This window comes from Cetorhinus maximus, chromosome 1 (genome assembly GCF_964194155.1).
Source record: "Cetorhinus maximus chromosome 1, sCetMax3.hap1.1, whole genome shotgun sequence".
NCBI classification, from domain to species: domain Eukaryota; kingdom Metazoa; phylum Chordata; class Chondrichthyes; order Lamniformes; family Cetorhinidae; genus Cetorhinus; species Cetorhinus maximus.
Window position 1 is genome coordinate 3,740,275 of NC_135879.1, and position 21,402 is coordinate 3,761,676.

General features: G+C 44.8%; 1 protein-coding gene across 6 annotated transcripts in view; it reads left to right on the forward strand.

Annotated features, from left to right (window-relative positions):
* The window catches only part of LOC144695783 (electrogenic sodium bicarbonate cotransporter 1-like), a 201,165-nt gene extending 183,269 nt beyond the window's left edge, over positions 1-17,896 (forward strand). For 4 of the 6 annotated variants that reach the window (XM_078567229.1, XM_078566891.1, XM_078566807.1 and 1 more), the window contains 4 exons: positions 1,791-1,964; positions 5,277-5,435; positions 14,165-14,244; positions 17,745-17,896. In XM_078567229.1, the coding sequence (XP_078423355.1) occupies positions 1,791-1,964; positions 5,277-5,435; positions 14,165-14,244; positions 17,745-17,853 (522 nt within the window). In that variant the 3' untranslated portion in view covers positions 17,854-17,896. Of the gene's footprint in view, positions 1-1,790; positions 1,965-5,276; positions 5,436-10,132; positions 10,212-14,164; positions 14,245-17,744 lie in introns of all 6 variants that reach the window. The other 2 variants (XM_078567059.1, XM_078567146.1) reach the window with 1 other exon arrangement.
* Positions 17,897-21,402: the final 3,506 nt, after the last annotated feature.

The window sequence follows — 21,402 nt, forward strand, 5'->3', positions numbered from 1 at the left end:
CAAATATTACCTTGAAACCTTGAGCATAAACTAACACTGGCGATCAGGACCTCAACTTAAACATCTTCTCCTAAGAATATCCTCTTGCAGTATTAAAAATATATATATTTCCTGATGATTCTCTATCTTAACTCCCGAATAAGCCTGGAATCGTGCTATTCTACTTCCAGAGATGTTGAACTTGCCTTCCAGGTCAATAGGCTGCTCCTCAAAGTTAAAGCTGACTTAACTTACTGCTCCTGTGTAGAAAGGTGCCTTTAAGGTGTGTTAATGTATGATATTCCACTCTGGTGGACAGGACTTTGCTCCCTGATCTATTTAACTCCCACCCACCACCCTCTAACCCACCAGATTTGACTCCCCAAGGCCAATGCTACCAATTTTGCATGGAAAAAAGTTATAGTCCGGGAGCAGAATTGAAGATTTGAGTTACTAAACCGACAACAACAAAACACTTGTTTTCAAAGACAACACAAACTTAAAAGATTTGCCATTTCCCCAAAATGACCTGCCCTTTGCAGCAGAATGAAGGCAGTTGATTAAAGGCCGCGTGAACTGGTGCAGTTTGGTCGCAGTTTCCCTCCTTGCTACTGAAACAAGACTTCAAAGGCAAGTGAGTATCGGCTGGAGGCTCTACCACTGATGTGGGTTCCAGACGACCCACCGTTACCCTGGCACCCTGACAGCCCCATCACTGAAGCGGAGATCTTAGCCCAAGTCTGATGTCACCTCCTGGGCAACAGCCATGATGATGTGGTTACCATCCCATCATCACCAGGCTAACACTAATTACATCCAATTTACAACACGGAAACAGGCCATTCAACCTAACTGGTCCGTACTGGTGTTTCTGTCCCACACGAGTCTCCTCCCATCCCGCTTCATCTCACACTGTCAGCACATCCTTCTGTTCCTTTTTCCCTCATGTGTTTATCCAGATTCCCCTTAAGTGTATCTATATTCACCTCAACCGCTCCCTGTGGGAGTGAGTTCCCCATTCTCCCCACTCTCTAGGCAAAGGAGTTTCTCTTGAATTCCCCATTGGATTTATTAGTGACTGTCTCATATCGATGGCCTGCAGTTCTGGTCTCCCCCACAAGTAGAAACATCTTTCTGTACATCTAGCCTATCAAACCCTTTTATAATTTTAAGGACCTCAATCAGGTCACCCCTTAGTCTTCTCTTTTCAAGAGAAATGAACCCCAGCCTGAAACTGTTAACAGCCTCACTTATATTACTGTATAGTGGCACCAATGCTGCTGGTGCTGTGCACTTCACTCTTTTATTCCAATTTAACCCCATTGCCTCGACAGGTGCCCGTAGTTATTTCAAAGCATGTGTTTCCCTTCACTTATGTCAGGCTGCAGTTTGTTCTGTTACAATGTCTGTAAAGATATATGCAACTCTTATAAGGTCAGGTAACCTGAATACACAGACAGTGTTTGTAGTTCTCGCTGAACAAAGCCATACAGTTGGACAGGGAAGCCTTAATTTACGCCCCCTTTCTGTGCAGTATGGTTCTCCAATTCCGCATATAACATCCAAGCGATACTTAAATGTTTCCGATGTTCAATGCGTTTAAGGGAAAGCTAGATGAATACATCAGCAGAAATGAATAGAAGGAGATGCGGATGGGATGAGATGAAGAGGGGGTGGGAGGAGGATCGTGTGGAGCAGAGAGCACGGATCAGTTGGGCCAAATGGCCTGTTTCTGTGCTGTGCACTTGATGTAAAAGCTGGTGAGACAGTTGGGTCGGGGGTTAAAGGCTGGTTCTATTTTGCCATTTCAGTTCATGGACCGATTGAAGCTGCTGCTGATGCCACCCAAACACCAACCGGACTTCATCTACCTGCGTCATGTCCCTCTGCGGAGAGTTCACCTCTTCACCTTCATCCAGGTGGTCTGTCTGGCCATGCTCTGGATCCTGAAATCAACTGTGGCAGCCATCATTTTCCCAGTCATGGTAAGTTATTCCATGTTTCAGCACCAAATCTCCCCACCTTTCCTCCTCCATTCTACAAACCTCACCTTTTCTATCCCTCCCCTCTACTTCCTCCAACCTCCCTTTCCTTCCCACTCCTTCCCCTTCCCCAGTATGGGGTTGGAATTGTGAATGTTTTGCGATTACAAGGCATTCCCCAAATACCCTGAGCTTGGGGCCCCAAATTGCTTATATAATCCACATGGAATTGCATTCTGCACTGACTTCTCTTGGAGTAGGTAGGTAATTAGCCTAGTCCACAAGGGATGGTAGACATCTCTCTCCATTAGAGAGAGACAATTATTATGTAGCTTGAGGGACACCCCTCCACATCAAGTGTGGGGCAAGGCAAGGAGACAGGGTTCCATGAACTATCCCAGCTGGAGCAGGATTGAACATGTACCAATGGCATCATTCTGCATCACATTCTAGCTAACCAGCCACCCCCCACCCTCTTTGAGTAATGAACGCATAAAAACATACGAAATAGGCCATTTGGCCCCTCAAGCCTGCTCCGCCATTCAATAAGATAATGGCTGATCCGTTTGTGTTTCACATTCCACATTCCCATCTACCCCCGATAACCTTTGATTCCCTTGCCCAACAAGAATTTATCTACCTCCGCCTTAAAATTATTCAATGACCCCGCCTCCACCGCCTTCTGAGGCAGAGAATTCCAAAGTTGCACAATCCTCTGAGAGAGAAAATCTCCCCTCATCTCTGTCCTAAAAGGGCGACCCCTAATTTTAAAACAGTGCCTCTTAGTCCTGGACTCACCCACAAGAGGAAACATCCTTTCGACATCCACCTTGTCAAGGCCGTTCAGGATCTTATATACTTCATTCAAGTCACCCCTCACTCTTCTAAACTCCAGTGGAAACAAGCCCAGTCTGTCCAACCTTTCCTCATAAGACAACCCACTCATTCCAGGTGTCAATCTCGTAAACCTGCTCTGAGCTGCCTCCAATGCATTTACATCCTTCCTCAAATAAGGAGACCAAAACTGCACACAGCATTCGAGATGTGGTCTCACCAAAGCATAACATCCTTACTTTTATGTTCAAAATAATACAAAATGATACACAAGATAATAAATGGCCAGACAGCAGAAACAAAAGGTGTTTCGTGTCATCTTAAAGACCCAGAACAATGCGACTAAAGCAAAACGACCAGAAATGTTTCTGTTTGTGCTGGTCAAAGCTGTAATCGGACAGGGAAATCTCGAGGAACAGCAAGTGGGATATTAAACTTTGGGTTATTGTTAATCTTCCTGCTTCTGAAGAAAACCTGCCCAAACTTCTCACAGATTGTTAACCCAAACAAATAAAATGCACTTGGCTGTTACTCGTTGAATAAAGGTTTCGTTTAAAGGTGTCCATTTGCTTCGGTTAGGGGTTAAGGGCTTCCAATAAAATATACAGCAGATTTTATCTACTTTTACATAACATGCAAAGTTCACTTAGTAATTAGCCTTGCCAATGTAGAAACACCTTAGGGATTTTTAAGCTGGATAACTGAGACATTATTATGTGATAGGAACAAGAGAGGACATTAAAGTAGGAGACTGTAGTTTAGAGCTTTAAATATCTCAAGGTCTTGTGGTTCAAAAATACCAGGAGATCTTTTCTATAACATGGACAGCAAAGATTGTTAGCAAGCTCTCCCTTTAAACAAACATGCATGTTATACTCAATGTACTGGAAAGAGAAGACTGAGTTGTGACCTGATAGAGGTCTTTAAAATTACAATGAGGTTTGATAAGGTACATGTAGAGAAGGTGTGTCCACTTGTCAGAGATTCCAAAACTAGGGTCCATAAATATCAGATAGTCACTATTAAATCCCATAGGAATTCAGGAGAAACTTCTTTACCCAGAGGGTGGTCAGAATATGGAACATGTTCTATTAAAACAGGACAAACCAGGATTATAAGCGTTCCCCCATCACCCACTGTGTCCGCTGACCTCTGTTGGTTCCTGGTCTGGAAATGCCCACATTTTAAAATTCTCTCATCCCTGTTTTCAAACCCTTCAATGGGCCTTGCCCCTCTCTATCTCTGTAACCTCCTACACCCCTCCTTATCTCTGTAACCTCCTCCATCCCTATAACCCTCCCTATCTCTGTAACCTCCTACATCCTTCCCTATCTCTGTAACCTCCTCCAGCCCCTACAATCCTCTCTATCTCAGTAACCTTTCCAGCCCTACGATCCTCCCTATCTCCGTAACCTCCTCCAATCCCTACAACCCTTCCTATCTCTGTAACCTCCTCCAGCCCTACAAACTACTGCATCCCTCCAATTCTGGCATCTTTTGCATCAATGATTACCTCCCCCACTGAAAGTGGGCAGAGGTAATGTTTTCACCTATTTGTCTGTAAACAATATAACTCAAAAACTAATGGGCAGATTTCAATGAAACTTGGTACACAGATAGAGTCTGGCCGAAGGAAGAAGTGATTAGCTTTTGGCAAAGCTGCAGATCTGGATCCAGATCCAGGAATGTTTTAAATGATCCGTTAACTTTGGGAGATAGGATGAGTTGAGTTTTTCTTTTAGAACGTTGTTGATTGCTTTAGAATGTTGTGAACTGTCTCAGCTGCTGGAATTGATCACAGCTGTCAAAATATGAGCAGAGTTTTCGGAGCAGGTTGTGGGGCGTGGATTGGCCTGAAGCCTCCTCAGTGAGATGGAAGTTCCCATTAAAAAGATGTATTTTTCAGCTTTGTAGTTACGGAGCATCAACTAGGCAGGGCAAAACCTCAAGGACGAGCTGTGTCGTTGTAATAATGTTGAGTTAACACAGCGTGGCGGAGGTATGTGCTCCACTGAGTGCCCTCTTACTTGTTTTAATTGCTTCACCATTGGCGGCCATGCCTTCAGCTGCCTAGATCCTAAACTCTGGAATTCCCTCCTTAAATCTCTCCACCTCCCTTTCCACCTTTAAGAAGCTGCTTAAAACCTACATCATTGACCATGCTTTTGGTTACCTGTCCCAGTATCTCCTTACGTGGTTCACTGTCGAATTTTGTCTGATAACCCTCCTGTGAAGTGCCTAAGGACATTTTATTACATTGAAGCTGCTATCTAAATGCAAGTTGCTATTGCCATTGTTGGGATTACGAGGGCTTTGAGGGCCAGAGTCTCAGGGCTTGTTACGCATAAATTGCAATTTGGAGACTAGAAACTGGAATGAACCTGAAGTGTAATTTTTAGGAGACTGTCATTGCACACGATATTTTCATGTAATGCCTTGTGTTTGAAAATGTGACAATGGGATTTCCTTGCATGCCCACAGATCCTAGCTCTCGTTGCCGTTCGAAAGGCAATGGACTACATCTTCTCCCAGCACAACCTCAGTTTTCTGGATGATGTAATTCCAGAAAAGGACAAGAAAAAGAAGGAAGACGACAAAAAGAAGAAAAAGAAGCTCAGTGCGGAGAGTGATAACGAAGACGTAAGTAATATTTCATCAGCAAGCCAAAACATATTGAAGTCCCTTACAAAGGCAGCTTAATTCAAACCTAGTTTAAGTACACGATAACTGGATGTTAATCTGTTTCTCATTGTCTAATTTCAATTGAAATGCTCAGTTAAGCATTTAAAAATAAAGTACAAGTGGATTAATTTTCCCAATCCCAGGCAATCACCTTACATAAGTGAATCGTAGAGGTTTACAGGACAGAGGAGACCATTCAACCCATCATATCCATGCTGACACTTTGAAAGACCTATCCAATTAGACCCATTCCCCCACTCTTCCCCCATAGACCTGCAAATTTTATCCCTTTTAGGTATTTATCCAATTTCTGTTTTGAAAGTTCCTATTGAATCTGCTTCCACCACCCTTTCAGGAGGCACATTCCAGATCACAACTCACTGAGTAAAAAGATTCTCCTCATCTCACCCTCTGGTTCTTCTGCTAATTAACTTAAACCTGTGTACTCTGGTTACCAACCCTCCTGCCAGTGAAAACAGTTTATCCTTACTTATCCTTCACAGCAACATGTGATCACTAGCATTTCAACCAATCACAGACTGTAACTTAAAACCTGGCAACTGGTTCCAAATAGATCCAAGCAAAGGACTGGCCACCCAGCAGCACATCGCTAGTGCTGTTTGGGGTTTTTTATTACATTAAAGGTGATTTATATGTGAAAGCAAAATATTGCAGATGCTGGAAATCTGAAATAAAAACAGAGGGTGCTGGAAATACTCAGCAAGTCTGGCAACATCGGTGAAGAGGGAAATGGGGTTAAAGAGTCGAATATGACTTCTCCAGAACTGTAGGAAGGTAGAAATGTAATGGGTTTTATGTCGTTGAAGGGGGGGGAGGGGGAGGAAGAACAAAAGAACAGGTCTAGGATAGGGTAGAATCAAAACGGAGGAGAGAGTTCACAGTCTGAAGTTGTTGAACTCAACGTTGAGTCCAGAAGGCTGTAAAGTGCCTAATCGGAAGATGAGGTGCTGTTCCTCGAGCTTGCTTTGAACTTCACTGGATCATTGCAGCAGGCTGAGGACAGAAATGTGAGTGCGAGAGCATGAATTAAAATGGCAAGTGAGTGGTAGCTCAGGGTCGTGCTTGCAGGCTGAGAGGAAGTGTTCTGCAAAGCGATCACCCAATCTGCGTTTGGTCTCCCCAGTGTAGAGGAGACCGCATTGTGCCCGGTGAATACTAAATTGAAAGAAATACAAGTGAATCTCTGCTTCACCTGGAAGGAGTGTTTGGGGCCTTGGACATTGAGGAGAGAATGGGGTAAAAGGGCAGGTGTTACACCTCCTGGGATTGCATGGGAAGATGCTGTGGAAAGGGGATTAGGTGTTGGGGATGATCGAGGAGTGAATATTGTGGTGGTTGAGGAGTGAACCGGGGTGTCGTGGAGGAAGCAGTCTCTTGGGAATTCTGACAGTGGGGGGAAGTGAAGGGGAAGGGTCTTTGCAACTATATGGATCTTTTTGCCATGTGCCACTCTGAATCTTGCTTTTCATGTTTTTGCTTTCGGACCGAGTTGTTCATTATTCTGCCATTCACACTCACTCTGGACAACCATTACCATTCCCTTTTGCCTTTTGTTCCATGATATCTTTGGTCTTTTCATTTCTCCTGCCCTCTACCCTATCCCAGACCTTCCCTTCTGTTCTTCCTCCCCCCTCTCCCCTTTCAATGACATAAAACCTCTCACATTTCTACCTTCCTTCAGTTCTGAAGAGGAGTCCTATTCAACACAAAATGTTAACTCTGTTTCTTTCTCTGTAGATGCTGTCAGACCTGCTATACATTGTTGCTGTAGATTATTGCTTATTTTAAGGACACTTTGGTGCCGGGTTGGTACAAGGGTGAAAACTGGAATTTATCATGTTTTTCTCTGCCTCGATCAAACACAGAATTAAGCAGCTTTGTTCAAGGAATATAGGATCAGGAGGCCATTCAGCCCCTTGAGCCTGTTCTGCCATTTAGTTTGATTGTGACACCTGTATCTTAACTCTAGCTACCAATCTTGACTCCATAACCCCTAATACCCTTACCAAAGGAAAATCTATCAACCTCAAGTTTTGATATTTTCAATTGGTCCCCAGCCTCAATAACCCTTTGGGGTAGAGAATTCCAGATTTCCACTTCCCTTTTTGTGAATAAGTGCTACCTGACATCACCCCTGAATGGCCTGGCTCAAATGTTAAGGTTCTGGCCCTTTGTTCTGGACTCTCCCAACCAATTAATTCAAAACCATATTTTATTCCAATGACAAGAATTTCCATTTTCAAAGTGCAATGCACTGCTACTTAAGAATGGAAATGCAGCCCTGTACAGGGCATGAATATCCCTATCTCTGCTCTTCACTAGCAGCAGCTGTGATTCCGTGTGGCTCACTGCATTATCAGTCCTTGATTTGGAATTTGCTGCTTATGGACCAGTAGCCCATTGTCAGGTGTCCTTTGTTGTACTAGTGCCTGGCTACAAGGGGAATGGAAGGATTGATATTTACAATATGCAATACTAAATGTAATTGTTTCCATAATGGGAACAAAGAAAATGCACCCAATACAAAACAAAATACTTTGGATGCTGGAAATCTGAAATAAAAACAGAAATGCTCTTCAGGTCTGGCAGGATCCACAAAGAGAGAAGCAGAGTTAATGTTCAGGTCGATAACCTTTCATCAGAGTGAAAAATGTGCCCTGTTTAAGGAACTTAATGAGGTGAACACAATTCCCTTAGATGTTGGCATCCTGTTTGCTCCGTGTTTCTTGATGAATTATGAAGAGCACCAATAGGGCACATTGACTTGGGTTGAAGCAGATTGCTCTTACGACATAGAAGTCAGCACAAGTGCATTGTCATCATTACTTTTGTAAGCGTGAATGCTTTTACAGTTGAAATGCTTAAAATTCTACCTTGTCCCCAGTTTGGACTGAGAATTACGGTTGCCAACTCTGGTCGAATGCAGCACTGGAGGTTTCATCACATGGTCTCCAAACATCCCGCCCAGACATTCCTACCATTGGTTACTTGACATGTCCATTATGGTGACCCCGCCCCTCCCCCCCCCCTTTACTACAGCGAATTGAAAAGCAAACTGATTTTCCATTTCCCAATTGGCTGGTTCTTGATTGTCAGTCAAGCAGCCCATTTTTCTTCATCTCTGATATCCTAATGCACAAAACAAGATTTTTTTTAATGCCCCTGTGATTTTTCTCCTTGGTTTTGCCTGCAGCAGTGCCATAGAGATTGACTTTGAATTTCAGAAGACTCCAGGCCATTCCTAGAGAGTTGGCAACCCTACTGAAAATGCTGTTGATGCAGTTCCTCGTTCTAGTTACTGGGAAGCGAGTTTAAGACAGGTCCAGGTTAACTCTTACTCTGCTTTTCCTTCTCTCTTATTTGAGCAATAGCCTGGAAATCTCCCAAACAGTCAACATGGACTGCAACGGTTCAAGAAGGCAGCTCACCACCACCTTCTCAAGGGGCAATGAGGGATGAGCAATAAATGCTTGCCTTGAGAGTGACGGTCATATCCCATGAATGAATAAAAAGAAAATCAGACCCCCAACGTGACAAAATCTGTACAATGCCAATGGTGAACACCCTTGTTACCTGTATTATTATCACTCACCAAGGCAACAGTAAGGAAGAAATTCCGAAATTAGCACCAAAACATCAGGGGATTAGCCAAGAGTAATTTGATTCACAAGTATAGAAGATGGCTGCAATGTCTGAAAATATCACTCCTGTTGGGAAATTCTGAGCTGAGGTCACGTTAAAAAGTATGACGTATTATACCAGATTGCATCCGCATGTTTCAGATGCTGAAAGTCCACTTATTGTTAATCTAAGGATTGTAAAAAAGTTGAGTAGTGTTAATTGTTAACATAATTTTCTGTTCTGAGATATTGGTGCAGTTTTCCATGTGCTGTGCATTGCTGCTGTCTTGTTTAACGTGTCTTCTAAAATGTTTTACAGCTTTGAGTCATGTTTCAGCTCTTTCTTTGCGTACGTGCCCCATGGGAAGCTTTGTTACACTCTCATCTAGCCAGCCTCTGGTTTTGCCACATGTCATCAGTCATACCTGTAGTCTCCATGTAATCCTCAATGCCATGTAACTATGCTGGTGCCATGAGGCTGTGCCACATTTCTTCCTAAACAGCTTCTGCAAACCTCTCGACGTATCTCTTCGATTTTTTTATTTGTCCCGTTCCCACGCCTGACCCAAATGAGATTTCTTACCTAAGAAGCAACTAACAAGTGTTATATTTTTCAGCTGTTTCTTGTTCCATTCTGAACACACTGCAAAATCCATCCAGGAAAGAGTAGAATTTGGGGTTGCCAGTAAACCCTTTACAGACATGTCAGACAGACTGCTAGCATGGAGACGAAGAACATTGACATTGTTTAGTTGACAGATTACAACCCTGACTGGCTCACCCATCAGTGATATAGAAGGTGACACGTATATGAAATAAATAACAATGCAACTAATTAAGAGAATAACAAATACATTCAAGGCTTCCTATTGGTCTCTGCGTCCTACACATGACAGACAAAAGCCCCCACCCTTCTTAAGTGGCCAGTAGTGTGTTAATTCACAATCAGTATTTTTCAATATTTTCCAGCTTACAGTTTAGTATATTTAAGCATTCTAAACATTTCCTTCACAGTCTGATTACCCATATTCAGAAAAAGTTCCTGCTATTAATATTTCAATGGATTTGATGGAACAAGAACCCTTCCTAAGCAGTGAGTAAAACCTTCTGCCTGCCTGACTTCCATTCATTTCAGTGAGACCTGGCTTGCCACTTTTTTCCCTCAACCTCTTTATCCTGTATCACATCAATTGGTGCCTCCGGCTGTCTTACATCCTTCACATCACTCTCCCCTCTCCCTCTCTCACTTCCCTTTTGTGTCTCATTCTAAATGTTGCAGCCCTGTGCTGTAGGCTTTGTCCAACAATCATCAACTAACTCTGCTTCAATGGAAGCTTTAACCAAATTCTAACCAGGCTTCTTTTGTCTTTCCTTGCTGTCATTCACTTTGTGTTTCAGGTCAGTGAATTCCTTTAATCTGCTCGCAGGCTCTTTCTTCTAATCAGAGCACAAAATGGTTATTATAGCACAGTGCTCACACCTTGACCTTGCACAGCGGTCAGTGTGGGAGTGAAAATGGGCTTTTGCGGCAGTTGTTCTTGACTACCTGTTAAAGGTGCATGGGCAGTGATTTGTTGCTTTCCGGAATCGCATTGTAAATCTGTTTTCAGCCTGCAGCCTCCACACACAGTAGGAGCACAGCCTACCCAACGTGTTGTAGGAAAACCAAGGGCTGGTTATACACACAAAGCATGGCACTACACACACACCCTTACCTTCTCCAAACCTACCCCCACCCTGTCCCTGCCATCATTCCCTAGGGGCGTCCTGTTCCTAATTGCAGGTAGGGTAGATACACGGCCTCTCGAACCTGCTCCACTATTCAATAAAATTATGGCTGAACTTCTTCATCAATCCACTTTGCCTCCCAGCCCCCACATTCCTTGCTTCCTTGTGTGAGCAAAAATCTATCGATCTTATCCTTGAATATACTCAACAGCTGAGCGCCCAAATCCCTCTGGGGTAGAGAATTCCAAAGATTCACAACCCTCTCTGAGTGAAGAAATTTCTCCTCCTCATCTCAGTCCTGAATGGCTGACCCCTTATTCCAAGAACATTACAAAGAGGGCCTCTGCTCATGAGCTCCCAGCTGTGGCCATTCGTAGCAGGGCCCTCATTGAGATGAAGCGGTCATGTTGTGTACTCCGTGGCTCTCTTTGTCGATTGTTTGGAGGACCTTTTTCAAAGAACGAAAGAGAGGAGCTCACAATGCCGCTTGTCAGATTAGGAAGCCTATCTGTACAGGTAGAAGTACAATATCCACCTTGTATGGTGAAGGGAGGGACTGTAAAGCTTGTTTTCGGATACTTTCGTTTTTGGGGTGAATTCCTCAGCCCTGATATTTGCCAGGAAAGTGCAGGGGCTGGGGGAACACCCAGCAAGGCTGAGGGACAAGGAGATTCCTGCTCAAATTTAACGACAAGACCTCATTCTAAAAATTCTCCTCTTTCCCACCTGATAGCCATCTAAACTGACCGGCGGACTGGGCACTGGGCATTAAAACCAGTACCTGGGGCTGACCCCAGCAACTGCCAGACTTCAGGGCTTGGGTTGGGGGTGGGTGCTGTAAAAGGTATTGACTTTCTGGAACCTCTCACCTCCCTTTCACTGACGGGTTTTCCAAGTCCTGGGAAATGCGTGTAGTCACTGTTAATCTTGAGCTGAGTTCCCAGGCTGCAGTGTGGGAGGGTAAGGAAGCATCTTTAGCCTCTCAAGCCCAGCTCCCTCACAGGGCTCGCTACTCTCAGCTGTTAATATGATAGTACGGTTGGGAGTGCATTCCCTGTTTCTACATTTTTAAATACCCTCTTCCTAACACTATCCCACCCATGGTGTTGGGGCTATGAATCTAGAGACCTAAGTGCTGCTCAGGATGAATAGAAGAATATTTACATGTTGTAAAAGTTTCCTTCTGAGTGAGTTTACTCACTGGTCCCTGATGGGGACCAGTTACCAATCTGGATTGGATTGTTGTGAGGAATCCTGTCCTGAGAACTCCTGCCCACAGGTGTGACTGCCAAAGCGATCTCTTCACTATGAGAGTGACCGATTCTTGGGAGGTCAATTTTTACTTTGCCCGATGGGTGAGAGTGAATCGGTAATTAGTTTGTATCTCCACATTTTTTAAAATTCGATTGACTTCAAAACATCCAATTTTCATTTAAATGAAAAGCACCTCTGGCTCGTTTTTGACATCCTAGCAAAGACCAGGGGCCTCATTACCTCACAAACAGCATCCTCCTTCACAAGTGGAACATGCACCAGATATTACACACCAAGGCCATGTTTCACTGTTTGGCCTGGTCATTCAGAGACGAGGACTATTCGATGATGGTCTCCCATCCCTCCTAGGTAGAGTTTAGAATGTGAAATGAAAATTACTTTATTCACTGATGATCATTCTACACAGTCCTTTACTCCAATCACTTGTGATGCTCTAATCTAGAGTATCTCCAACATCTGTTTAACGTTGACTCAAAATCTCACCTCAGTTGGAGCTTTGTTGTGATTTCAATCTTTTATGGCCCATGGATCATTATGGGCTGGAGGGTGGGTCCATTTCTACCCAAAGTATACACAGTGCTCCCCACATCCAAACAGCATGATGAGATTTTTAGGTGAATATTCAGCACGTGGTTTTCCCAGAACTTAAAGGCCTGCAGTGTGTGGAGGCTCCATAACATTTACAGGATGTAGAAGATCCCACCAGGTAGGCAATCTACCTATATTTCAAATCACTCAAATTTGCAGTACTGGTGTCTTATTCTAACCATGATCAATTAAATTGATGTCCAATCATTTAAACTTCTTGCTCGCCACCTTCAGAATATGCACACAGCGACTGAGGAAATATTTGATTGTTGATGGGTGATGATTCTTTCTCATTTATACATTGTCTTTGCTTTTATTATCAACTTCAGGTTTATTAGTGCTAAATCACTCATTAAATTTCAGAGACTTTGTACCCCATTCAATCTCAGCTTGCTGCACTGGTTTATGGGAATACTTGCAGCTCTGCATAGATGATGAAATTGGGGTGTTATCATTGGCCTACCTCATCTTTCCACCTCAGTCTGAATTGGAGTATAAATTCTACCATTCGAATGTGTGAAGGGCGCCGGGTCCATATGTGACTAAGCCAACCTTCGGGCTGGGGACCACCAGCAGGGCAGAGGTGGACACTGAAGCAGAATCTGGGTGAAGAACAAACGAATACCTTTTGGCCATGTGCAGTAAGTTAGTGGATTGGATAAACAAGGGGCTTCACACTTTAAGTAACATAAAAGCTTTGAAATCTGAATTTGAATCTGCATTGAGGCAGATTCTCCTGCAACTGGATCACAGCCCCCAGAGAAAAACCCTGGATCCTCAGTTCGCACACTGGTAATCAGCACAATAGGAGGCCATTTGGCCCATTGTGTCTGTGCTGACTCTTTGAAAGAAATGTCTGAATAGTTTCACTCCCCACTGGCTTTTTTCCCCATAGCCCTGCCCTTCCCTCCCTTTTGAGTATTTATCCGATTCCCTTTTGAAAGCTATGAATGAATCTGCTTCCACTGCCTTTTCAGGCAGCGCACTGCAGATCACAACTCAATCTGTAAAAAAAATTCCCCTCATTTCCCCCCTGGTTCTCTTGCCAATTATTTTCAATCTGTGTCCCTCTGGTTACCGACCCTCCTGCCAGTGAAAACAGTTTCTCTTTCTTTACCCTATCAAAACCCTTCATGATCTTGAACGCCTCGATTAAATCCCCCCCGCCTTAACCTTCTCTGCTTGAAGGAGAACAATCCCAGCTTCTCCATTCTCTCCACATTAACTGAAGTCCCCCATCCCGGTCCCATTCTAGTAAATCCTCCTCTGCACCCTCTCCAAGGGCCTGACATTCTTCCTAAAGTGTGGAGCCCAGAGTTGGGGGTACATTCAATTTTCTGTTCATAATACACGCCTGAGCAATGACAGGAGAAAGTCCTGTTTGGGTTTGTACTCTGTTGCAGTATAGATTCAGCCAATGCCTGAAGTAACTAACCATGTCCCTTTTTAATTCAGAAGAAAAGCCCCCGATGTTCCTTGAACGACATACTTCATGCTGATCCGATTCCTTTCTTACAGCCAATCACTATGCCAAGGTAAGACCAACAATCCTTCTCACTGCTGCTAGATTGGGTTGCAGTTCCAATGGGCACTGACTCTCGTGTGTGTTTGTGGGGAACAACGTTTCTGGCAAAATTATTAATTCGCTCTAAGGGTCACAAGGAGTTTAAAGCAAATGGGGGCCAGATTTCCTCTTCCCCATATTTTCAGGGCACATGAATGAGACAAATCCAAATGGGAGACAAGTTGCAGGATTTTCTGCCAGTGATGACGTTGAGGGTGTAAAATAAATGCAAAGGCTTGCACTTCTGTAGCGCTTTTCACAGCATCAGGACATGCTAAAGTGCCTACGGTCAATGAAGTACTTTTCAAGTGTAGTCACTGTCATAGGCGACATAGGACATTTTTCCAAGTGCGATGAGTTTATTATAATGATGCATCTGACCATCACTTGCACCTGAGCAACCCTGCAGCCATGGTTGATATGGGCCAAAGGAAGGGACGCTAAATTTTAAAGGGCCACTTTGCCGGCTGCACACAATTGCAGAGCAGTGAGGTAAATGCAGGGGGCAGCAGGAGGCCATTCAGCCCCTCAAGCCTATTCCACCAATCTACAAGATCATGGCCGAGCTTTATCTTTACTCCATTTACCCACCTTGGTTCCATAGCCCTCTTCCCCTTGCCTGACTGGCCAGAGTGATGCTGGAAACAGAAAAGGCCTTTCTGTGATGGGACTGGCAGCTAAGCTCACCAGAGTGAGACGTTCAGAGTAGGTACAGCTCTTAGGGACCAATCCCAGCCAAGGTGAAGCCAGCACTGGGTGAGCTAAACAATACGTTGGGATCTGGGGAATGGAGATTGATGGTGGGGTGGGGGAGGAAAGGTTAACCTTTTACGAATGAACACGTTGAGCAGGAGTTTTGGGGTCAGCTGGAGTTGGGAACTGAGGCCCCCGGAAATGTCAACAACAGCCGGAGCGGCAATTTTCCAATGCCACCCTGGCACCAACCATTTTAGAGGTGGTGGGTTTGGGGTCAGCAGGGTTGCCTCCCTCCACATGGTAACCGATTAGGCTGGTGAAGAGCCCACTTAAAGGAGGCCAAGTGGAATTTTCCAATCAGCCCCCAGCTTCCTACACTATCAGAGCCACCTTAGGTGCCTGGCGGTGGGCACCCAGTGATAGGCTGAGGGTGGGGGTTGGGGTGGTGGTACCAGCACTCTGCGCAGATCCCAAGGTCCTCTCTGCCTGCCCGGGCGCAGGTGTAATCAAAGTCCACTCTGTCGAGGGATTCCCAATCCCCTACCTCCCCCCACCATCATGTTGGTGACCTGGCTGTATGAATCATCTTTTATTTAAAGTTTTCAAAGTGTTGGAGACGAGCACCTCCATGTTTAAGCGCATTCTGTGTTACTTGCCTCCTCGCATGCGGACTGTTCCTCTCAGGATGGAAGACCTCTGACTGACCCTCCAGTTTCGAGAGCCCACCCACTGCCTTTAATTACACAGGGAACCTGTCGCCATGACAATTGCGGAGACATCTCTGTGAAACTCCCAATGAGTGACTGTCTCTACGCCCCCCCCCGCCCCCGATCTCAGAGGGTCTTTAGTCTTTGGAACTCTATACCCAGCAAGCAATGAAACCTGGGTCACTGGGTATTTTTAAGGCTGAATAAGGCAGACTTTTGATCGACTAAGGAGTTAAGGGTTATGGAGGGGGCAGGCAGGAAAGTGGGGTTAAAACCACAATCAGACCAGCCATGATCTCATTGAATGATGGAACAGGCTCAAGGGGCCGCATGGCCTATTCCTGCTCCTATTTCTTATGATCTTATTCTCACCGATGTCTGGATAAACAAGTTTCTCCTGACTTCCCGACTGGATTTATCTTATATTTATGGCCCGTAATTTTGCTCTCCCAACAAATGGAAAACCTTCTCAATGTCAACCCTATGAAACTCCTTCACAATTTGATAGACGTCTATCTAGTCAAACCTCAGTTTTCTCTTTTCTAGAGAAAAGAGCCCCAGCCTTTCCAGAGAGATAACTTCTTGATTCTGATACTATCTTTGTAAATGTATTTTGCACCTTCTCCAGTGCGTGTGTGCCCTTTTCTCAATGGGGTTTGCAGAACAGAATTGTTCACATTACTCCAAGTGTAGTTTAGACAAGATTCTGTGCAAGTTTACTATAACTCCCCTGCAGTTCAATCCTATCCCTCTCCTCTGTGCCTTTCTCAGGTATATTCCAAAATGAAATATTGTGTGTTGTGTAGCCGTGCTTGAAGTTTACTTCTTGTTCTCTTTGGCTTCATAGAAGCTGATAGTAAGTTAGTAATATTGAGGCTGCCAGTTAGGGAGTTGAGTTTCTTACCTTAAACCCTGTTTGTCCTGGGTGTCCACAGTTTCTGTGGGTGTGGGGAGGGCCACGCCATTAGCACTCAGGCAAGGGTCAACACTGGAGCCGGCTGCACAATTATCTGTAGTCGGGAGTGAACACCTTCTCTTTCTAACGCATCAACTTATTGGTTGACAAGGAAATCTGTTTGTTTGGGCAGCAAACCAGCAAAATTCACTGCCAGCAATGCTGTAAAATATACCACCGAGAAATAGGTGCATTATCAACACACACCAGTCAGGAGGTAGGCATGGGTTCTACGTATTAATCATTAGTTTTTCTTTTGTGTGGTGCACTGGTTAACCGTGACCCCTTGAAATGTCAGAAATGACGTGTTTACCGCATAAGACAGTCGCTAATGTCCAAGATACACTGATGTCAACCATTCCTCAGCTGAGGCAAAATAAAGACCCTGTAAATCTCCAGGAGGACGGAGGGGGAGGTGTAGATACTTCCCAGCATAGTTAGCGATTCATCGGAGCTGAACCCATCGGTCCTGCCCTCTGCAGATGTTGTCACGTCCAAACTCATTCAATTTTGAGTAGGTGTGTGGCACGTTGGCAATGGGGAGAGGAAACTATGGTCGCCTTGTTTGTCTTCGTTATATCATAGCTCCCAGCGGAGAGGAGCTAACTCAGACCAGGATGGAACCAAACCTGCGCAGCAGAGTTAGGTTAGAGCAGAGAAGGTTAAGGGGAGATTTAAAAGAGAGGTTTTGATAGAATAAATAAAGAGAAACTATTTCCATTGGTAAGAGGGCCAGTAACCCACAGGACACAGATTTAAATCACGGGCAAAAGAGGCAGACAAGAGATGGGGAGAATTTTTTTTAACACGGCAAGTGGTAAAGGAATGTGCTGCCTGAAAGGACAGTGGAAACAATTCACTGGTAACTTTCAAAAAGGAATTGGATAAATACTTGAGAAGGAAAGAATTGCAGGGCTAAGGGAAAAGAGCAAGGGGTTTGGATAGCTCGTTCAAACAGCCAGCACAGGCGCGATAGGTGGAATGGCCTCCTCCTGCGCTGTATGATTCTAATTTCTAAAGAAAGGCTGCATCCTTGGATGCGTTTTTTTTATTTAAAGAGCATAGTTTACGGAGACTGGCTATTCATTCTCTAATTTGTACATTTATTTGCAGCCCTCCGACCACTCCAGAGAGAAACGTGCCTCAAATAAGAATAGAACTTGAGCCTGATTGTGAGACAGGCTACACGTGGAGGAGCAGAGGAACGGAAACAGCGCTATAACTCCCTGTTCCCCAGCATACACTGGACAGGCTCGCACTGCCAACGCTTTAAAGGCGAATCCCCCGCCTCTCGCCGGCCACGCGATGGAACGGCGGCCGGATTACACCTCGGGGGAGGGGGCGAGGCACCTGTTTTTGTTTCTCTCCGTTCTCTTTCCACCTCTTTAAGAAATCTTCTCCCCGGACTAACTTCCTGCTCGAAGAACAAAAGAAGATACGGGGTGAGGGGTGGATGGCTTGGGTGGGGGGGAGCGGGGCGGTGCGGGGTTTGGTGGGGATGGATTTCTATGGTACGCCACGGCAGTGAGACACTGCGCACCTCCACCAACACCATCTCCCCCTCCCCCCCTTTAACTGGAAGACACCAGCTGTGATGGATTAGTGTAGCCTGCCTGCTCCTTTAAGAGCCCAAATGATGGACTATTGCTCTTTGGGTGACTTGCTGGGAATTGCTGACTATGCAAAGATTCTTCCCCAATGACACTTTCGCCCCGTCTACTTGGAAACAAATGATTACAGACACATCGCAATCTCTCCATGCCTAACTGCTCACCTCGGAGTTATTTTATTGCTTGGCATCCTTTTGTTATAATTACTGTTAATGGAATAAGTTGCTCCAGTAGCGGGAAATGCTGTCTGTAGTCAGACATAGCTCTACCTCTTATTTTTAGAAGGCCAGAAATTCAGTGCAAATGAATATTGTTGTATACTATGGTGATTATTAACCTCAATCTGAAGGGCAAAATCCACTGTAGAGTCTGTAGAATACTAACGCACTTCAATATATCTTGGCTGCCCTTTCTGGAGTTTTTAAAAGATTAGAATTATATTATTATAAGCCGGTGATATATTTGTCAACCGGCAGTAATTTAAATAATTATTTTTTAGAAAGCCTTTTTTTGCTCTGTACAGTGTTTCGCCCCATCCTGTGTCCATGTGGAATGGTGGATTGGATTTGGTGATTTTATTTTAACTTTTTCCTGATCTGGGACCAATTTGCAGACTTTTCTTTCCTTTTATGACCCAGCTTGTTTTGTGCTTTGCAAACGCTGTTGCTGAATGGTTCGGTTGCCTGGGCCAACCACCCCAAACCCTGTCCTCCTCCTCCTCCCCTCCCCACCGCACCCAGTAAGGCAGAGAGCAGTCACATTGGAGGGGAGGCATCTTAGCGAATAAAAGTTGACTTGAATGCAAAAAGCAGGAATTACCCACTTTTTGGAATTACAGTGAACTTTCTTTGTCCCTATTAAAGATGTCAACAGGCAAATCTGTCCACTTCAGAGGCAACAACCTCCGAAACCTGTCCCACTCCCCACCCTCCCTTCTTCAACCAGCTTATATTTCACCTCTTTTCTATTGTTCCTTAGTTCTGGTGAAGAGTCATACGGACTCGAAACGTTAACTGTGCTCCTCTCCGCAGATGCTGTCAGACCTGTTGAGTTTTTCCAGGTATTTTTGTTTTTGTTCCAAAACAAGGGTCAGGTCAAATTTCTCACCTGCCTCTCCTGTCGCACACTATTCACAATTTTGGCACCAGTTACAAAGGCTAGAATTTTCAAAAATTCATTCATGGGATGTGGGTGTCGCTGGCTGGGTCAGCATGTATTGCCTGTCCCTAATTGCCCTTGAGAAGGTGGTGGTGAGCTGCCTTCTTGAACCGCTGCGGTCCCTGTGGTGTAGGTACACCCACAGTGCTGTTAGGGAGGGAGTTGCAGGATTTTGACCCAGCGACCCCTGACTTTTGTGTACTCACCCCCTGCAGTTGCCATAGGTTCCAAACAAGGACCATTGGAACAGGAGGAGGCAATTCAGTCCCTCGAGCTTCTTCCACCAGTCAACATGATCATGGCCGATCCTTATATTCATTCCATTTATGCTGCCTTGGTTCCATAACCCTTAATAACCTTGCCTAACAAAAATCTTATCCGTCTCCGTTTTGGTAATTTTAATTGACCCTTCAGCCTCAATAGCTTTATGGGGGAGGAGTTCCAGATTTCCACTCCCCTTTATGTGTAGAAGTGCTTCCTGACATCACCCCTGAATGGCCGGGCTCTCATTTTAAGGTTCTGCCCCCTTGTTCTGGACTCCCCAGACACTCATGCCCCCCTTCCTCCCCCACCTCGGTAACTAGAGGAAATAGCTTCTTGTCTATTGAATCCTTTAATCATCTTAAACGCTTGCTACATCTCCAAGATCCTGATGTGAAAAGGAGCTATGGGAGTGTCCTTGTCAAATATCTCTGCATAAGTCAGGAGATGGGAGCAGATTTGGAATTGAGTTGAATGGTGCACGGAGTATCTTACTCACCCAGCATTGTGCTCCAATATCCCATCAGATTCATTTAAAGGATGGAATACTGGGTGGGTTGCATTATGATCGGGTGATCTGATCCTCACCTGGCCTTCCTCTCTTTCTCTGCGTTCAACTCAAACAATAACTTACATACAAACGCACAAAGAATTGGCCCCGATGTTCCACTGAAACTGAACGTGTAAAATACATCTCCACCCCAACCCATAACACTCAAGTGTTGCAGTTGCCAGAGAAGAGGGGGAGGGTCTTCCTTCACAGAATTCCAGCACAGGAGAAGGCCATTTAGCCTGTCATGCCTGTGCTGGCTCTCCATAGGTGCAATTTACTGAGTGCCATTCCACCATCTTCTCTCATCAGCCCTGCACATTTTTCCTTTTCAGATCATAATCCAATTCTCTCTTGAATCCCTCAATTTGAACCTGCCTCCACCACATCCTCAGGCAGCACATTGCAGACCCTAACCACATGCTCAGAAGGAGAAACCCAATCTTCTATTTATTAAACACCCAATACTGCTTCAATGTTGTTGGGGGGTGAGAGGGGGGTTGAATGGTGGTGATGTGAAATGTTGCTGATGTAATCTGTATTTAAGGGGTATCCCTAATGTTGGTCTCTCCCATGTTGATGAGTTTTGCCTGGTGTTTGTCAGCACAGAAGAGCCAGAGTAGCGGGTACTAAGGACCTAGAGGCATTACCTTACTGAGCCTGTGCTGCAGACATGGAGCCTCGCTCAATGTTATCTCGTGGCATCAGGAAACATTGGCTGCTAATTGGCTGTAATAGACCATGGGCAGGGGAGGAAAAGGGGATGATGGAGGAGAAGTATGTGAGGGTTGGGGGAGGTGGGCATGGGGATAGGTGTCGGGGTTGAGAAAGAGGGATGAGGAGGGGAAATGGGGTTGCAGAAGGCTGATGTAAAGTGGGGGAAAAGGGGGGAAATGGCTGGGGGAAGCTTCATCTAACAAGAGCCAAGTATCACTCCCTAGAGAAGGACAACTTGTGTGCACTAAAACATCATTACTAGGTACTGTAGAAACCACAGCGATGCTGTAACATATAATTATTAAGCACATTCTAATTTTCAGACTCAGCAAAATTTAAATAATCCTGAGACATGATTTATCCAGACATTTCTTTGTAGCGTCAGCACCGATCATTACTGAAGGTTTTTCTGTGAATACTCCTCATATTTTACATGTTAGAAGTTGCCCATTGTTTGATAATCATTTGAGCACTG